General features: G+C 32.4%; 1 protein-coding gene across 1 annotated transcript; it reads left to right on the forward strand.

Annotated features, from left to right (window-relative positions):
• Positions 1-1458: 1458 nt before the first annotated feature.
• Positions 1459-3854, forward strand: LOC139866454 (probable ubiquitin-conjugating enzyme E2 16). Its single transcript, XM_071854689.1, has 6 exons — positions 1459-1596; positions 1805-1908; positions 2050-2152; positions 2242-2305; positions 2412-2500; positions 3401-3854. The coding sequence occupies exons 1-6, from the start codon at positions 1567-1569 to the stop codon at positions 3494-3496; spliced, it is 486 nt and encodes a 161-aa protein (XP_071710790.1). The 5' UTR covers positions 1459-1566; the 3' UTR covers positions 3497-3854.
• The last annotated feature ends 1200 nt before the right edge of the window (positions 3855-5054 follow it).

Consider the following 5054-nt stretch of genomic DNA (forward strand, 5'->3'; position numbering starts at 1 on the left):
CGTCAAAGTTAGATGAACATGTTCTTGTTTTAGAGACTAACTGCTTCTGTTGCAACTAAGTTCGATAATAACGGGGAAATGCCTTTGGTCGAGGAGTTGGGTAGTAAAAAGATCTTGAATTCGGTTGATTCTTTCAAGGCTTTCGACGAAATGATGGATAAAATGAAAGGTGTTCAAAAAGGATTGGTTATTAATTCAAGTGACCCTCCTATTGTTACTATCATTGCCACTGCTTATAATCTTGTTATACAGTTCAATTTAGTTTGTTATGTGAAGCATTCCTTGTTCATTAGGATGTATAACATCAATCAATAATATCAAGTAATTGATTTTTTTTAAACTTTCACTAAAGCTTCATCTTGAAGATTATGATGAGGATCTTTGTTGCAATCTTTTAAGAAACTTCAGGGACTAATCGTGTATTTTTGACTAACGGAGAGTTTAACAAAAAGTTAAGGCAAGGACTAATTTGGGACGTTATTTGGCTTGTAAGGATGATTTATGCAGTTTTTTTAACACAAGGACAATTTGGGCAAAAAAAAACTATAAACACATGGACGATTTGGGCAATTTTGTCTCTTAATAATAATAAATGTCTTTTAAATTGTTTTAAAAAAAAATAAAATTACAATTTAGGAGAGATTAATATTTCCTTTTGTAAAAGATTTCGTATTATTCTTTTAATTAAATTAATATAACTATGACATCATTATTATGAAAAGTAAAAGGTAATTAGCTTAATGATGATGCCATCATTTTAGGGCTTTAAATTTATAGACAATTATGTTAAAGTTTATATTTATGTTTATAATTTTTTTCTATACTAATGAAATGACCCGTGGAAACACATGTTTGTTTAAACGAAACATTTTAATCATATGTTTTAAGTATTAAGTAAATGTAAATGTAAATGTTAAAGTTTTATAGTTTATTGCCCCGTGGAACCACGGATTCCGACTAAGAAACTTGTCGTTGATTTTACAAACATAAAGTTCGCTCAAAGTTGAGATTAATACTTATATTTTCTAATAATAATAATAATAATAATAATAATAATAATAATAATAATAATAATAATAATAATAATAATAATAATAATAATAATAATAATAATAAATATTAAGAATAATAAATGTCTTTTAAATTTTTAAAAAAAAAATTACAATTTAGGAGAGATTAATATTTCCTTTTATAAAAGATTTCGTATTATTTTTTTAATTAAATTAATATAACTATGACATCATCATTATAAAAGTAAAAGGTAATTAGCTTAATGATGAAATCATTATGTTAGAGCTTTAAATATATTATTATAGATTATAGATTATAGATTATAGATAGATAGATTTACACATATAACTCTCGAAATTTAATATTTAAATGTAAATGTATAAAGTATAATACGATTAATCATCAATTATTTGTCGAATTACCAATTAATTCTTAGGAAATACTGACCGATTAATCACCAAATAACCAATTTTGTAATAAGCAACCCATCTACTGATCTCTCTCTCCGCCCCTGCTCCCCATATCTCCGTCCATCCCCCGTTATTCTCCGCTGCTATGACCGGTTCCTCCGTTTCATCTCGAAAGGTATCTATCTATCTATCTATACGTATACATCTATATCTCTATACGTATACCGTTACTTATACATACATCTTCTACGGTTATCTATTCACTACTCAATTTCATTCGATTTGAATCAATTCTTTCTACACGTGTTACCTATTTATTTTTATTTGTTAAATTAATTGGATTTCATTTTCAATTTTAATTTCAATTCAATTCAATTGATTAGGTTTTAAGCAAAATCGCAACCAATAGACTTCAGAAAGAGCTTACTGAGTGGCAGATCAACCCTCCTTCTGGATTCACTCACAAAGTCACCGACAATCTTCAACGGTTTTTTTATTGATTTGAATTCTTAATCTTAATTATGTGATTTACTAGTTACTACCAAAAATTATTGTTTTTAATCTAGGGTTTCATTTTTTCTAATTCTGAATTATGATGTTTTTTGTGTGTTTTTTTATATATTTAAAGATGGGTAATTGAAGTGAATGGTGCTCAAGGAACTATTTATGCTAATGAAAAGTATCAACTTCAAGTCGATTTTCCGGAAAATTATCCTATGGAAGCACCTCAGGTTGTTTATATTCGAATTCATGTTGTGGTAGTTATGAAATTTGGATCCTTTCATTAATAATAATCTGTTTGATGAAATGATTGATACAGGTGATTTTTTTGAATCCTGCTCCACTTCATCCTCATATCTATAGCAACGGCCATATATGTTTAGGTATTTCACACGTAGATATTACGAATTTGGATCAAGAGGTGGACTTTATAAGCTTTTGTTTCGAATTTTGTGCAAGATTTTGACCTGTTGATTCTTTTTTTTTTAGATATTTTGTACGACTCGTGGTCTCCAGCCATGACTGTTGGATCCATCTGCATCAGCATTTTGTCCATGCTATCAAGTTCCACAGTGAAGGTTATTACTCTGTCTCGGGCTTTAGTTTATAAATTTTCTGCAATCACATTCTCATCATTACATATCGTTATCTGCGAAATTTTTGTAAACATTCCTGTTTTCTGGGAGTCTGTTCTCAGTAGTCAATGGAATTGGGACTATTTGTCAGTTGAATTATATTAAATTGTCAAATCTGTTGTCGTTCTAGTCTGTATTGACATATTCACATATGAATTGATCGATTTGTGCTTTTTTCATTTCGTTTGTCAAATCAGATATTAGTTAGATTAGAAGATGAATCAAATGGGCTAAAAGTCACCTAAAGTCTATTTCGACACATAAAATTCGTGTTACGCAAAAGTTTGTATGATATGTATAACACTCATTGTTGTAAAAGTCGGTCGAGTCGGCCGACGCGTTGGTTTTGGAACTACGCCGTCCCGAGTTGTCCAAAAACGCCTTAAAAGTCGGGCCGAGTCAGGCCAAGTCGGGCCGAGTCGGGTTTGAGTCAGTCAAAGTCTAAGTCAATGTAAGGTCAAAAGTTCTTATACTATTTTTAAATTAGATTTTGTTACATATATATCAATGTTATCTGTTCGATATGTTTATGTGTAATATATGTATGTTTAATATATTTATTACTAAAAGTCAACGTTAACGTTGGTCAACACCGACTCGTCCCCGACTTGTCCCTCCAAGGTCCCGACCGACTCGTCCCCGAAACGCATCTTTTACAATATAGATAACACTATTGTTATCTTGTAAATTGTAACAAAAGAGTAAAGTTTATGTTTGTCAACGTAACCTCTTTTTGGCCGGTACTAATGGTAAACCATTTCATTAGAAAATTCATTTTGACCCGTTACCCATTCCGGCTTGTACATATTACCACCTTATAACTGCATTTGCTTACACTTGCAGGAACGCCCAGAAGATAATGATCGTTACGTGAAGAACTGTAGAAATGGTAGATCTCCTAAGGAGACAAGATGGTGGTTCCACGACGATAAAGTTTAATAATAAGAACACACCATGTTTCATCGCTCATACCATACAATGAAATTTCTGGTTCCGTTACAAGACTGCAAGCATATGCAAAAAAGGAGGAATGATGTGCATCTCCGTCTCATATATGTAAATGAAGAGCAAATTATCATCTCCGTTTGCTCAAAATGTAAGGATCGACAATCTGTCTTTTTTGCTATTAAGTTTTTAACGAATAACATTTGCACCATTTTCATTCTAAAATTTAATGGATTAAATGTAACAAAAGTTTTTTAATAGGATTAAAGATCTGTACTAACAAGCACACTTTTGTTGGTCTGATGAATATTATCCGATGATTGTATATATCTTTCATTACACTTTATTGTTATTTAAAATGGATACGTTTAAAGAAACGCTCTTGAACATGACACAATCATGAATTTCATGGAAAAGAAAACAAAATTTACAAATGCACGAATGAAGATCCAGATTTTTAATTGTTAGTCCTGCAAATTCTTCTGATCTCTCCATGTTCTCCATCTTGATCATTGACTTCACAAACTGCTCAAAGTCTTGATTGTTGATTGTATACAGACGATTTCATGAGAGCTTAACAGGCCCTTTAAAGCATTTAAGTTCTTTTAATACCCATTATCAAACTTGGTTGGTGATCTGGAATTCATAGAAAATAGGTTTCGTTCACCACTAGTTCTTTTAGTACCCATTATCAAGCTGGCGCACCTGATGTGTCTTATAGTGCGACTTCCTGCAAAACAGAGTGATTCCCAATTAGTGTTTGTATTTTATCCCTTGAATTATGTGACCTTAGGTTTCTTGAGAGTTGAGAACAACTTTTGTTGATCATTCACTGACTTGAAAGGCTGCCTGAAAGTCGTGCTACAAAATCTATAATATCTAGACCCTTGAAGCTTGAATTTGGTCAGGATGGTTTGGAAGGTGTTATTTGGGTCTGGTGTATGTTCTGGTTCAAGCCACTCAAACTGCACCTAATGAGTCTCTTCTTCCCAACGGGACTTCCCAAGTTGGCTCGTTGGTCTGCACAAATAAGAAATGAGTCGATAGGCGGGTTGGGTAGGTTGGGTAATCTTTCCTAATATTGGTTGGGTCAAATGTGTTAACTTGGGTTGTTTTCACCCTCCCAGTAGTTTTTTTGTCAATCCTTTCGATTTCGTAGACAATTAATATAATACATATAGTTGAATCAACTGTGTATTTATAAAAACAATACAACTGAGCGTAGGAGGTTGCGAACACTTGAGTACAGTTTTAGTCCGTTCATTGCATTTACACTTTAGACCACTCCCTACGCTTGACAACATTTGCCATTGTTGTCCCACAACAACAACAACGTGCACTATGCGGCTGTTGTGGGGTGCATTGTTGTGTGTTGTGGGATCCAACCACGATGGCCACAACGACCCAAGCACCAATCACCTTTTTTCTTCTTCTTTTTATTAATTATAATATTAATTAATCAACTGCCAATTATATTTACCTACAACATCACAACACCACAACAATGCATTTATCATAGCGTCGTCTTCGTTTCACAACAATGCCACATTAG

The sequence above is a fragment of the Rutidosis leptorrhynchoides genome, chromosome 9 (assembly GCF_046630445.1).
Source record: "Rutidosis leptorrhynchoides isolate AG116_Rl617_1_P2 chromosome 9, CSIRO_AGI_Rlap_v1, whole genome shotgun sequence".
Classification (NCBI taxonomy): Eukaryota; Viridiplantae; Streptophyta; class Magnoliopsida; order Asterales; family Asteraceae; genus Rutidosis; species Rutidosis leptorrhynchoides.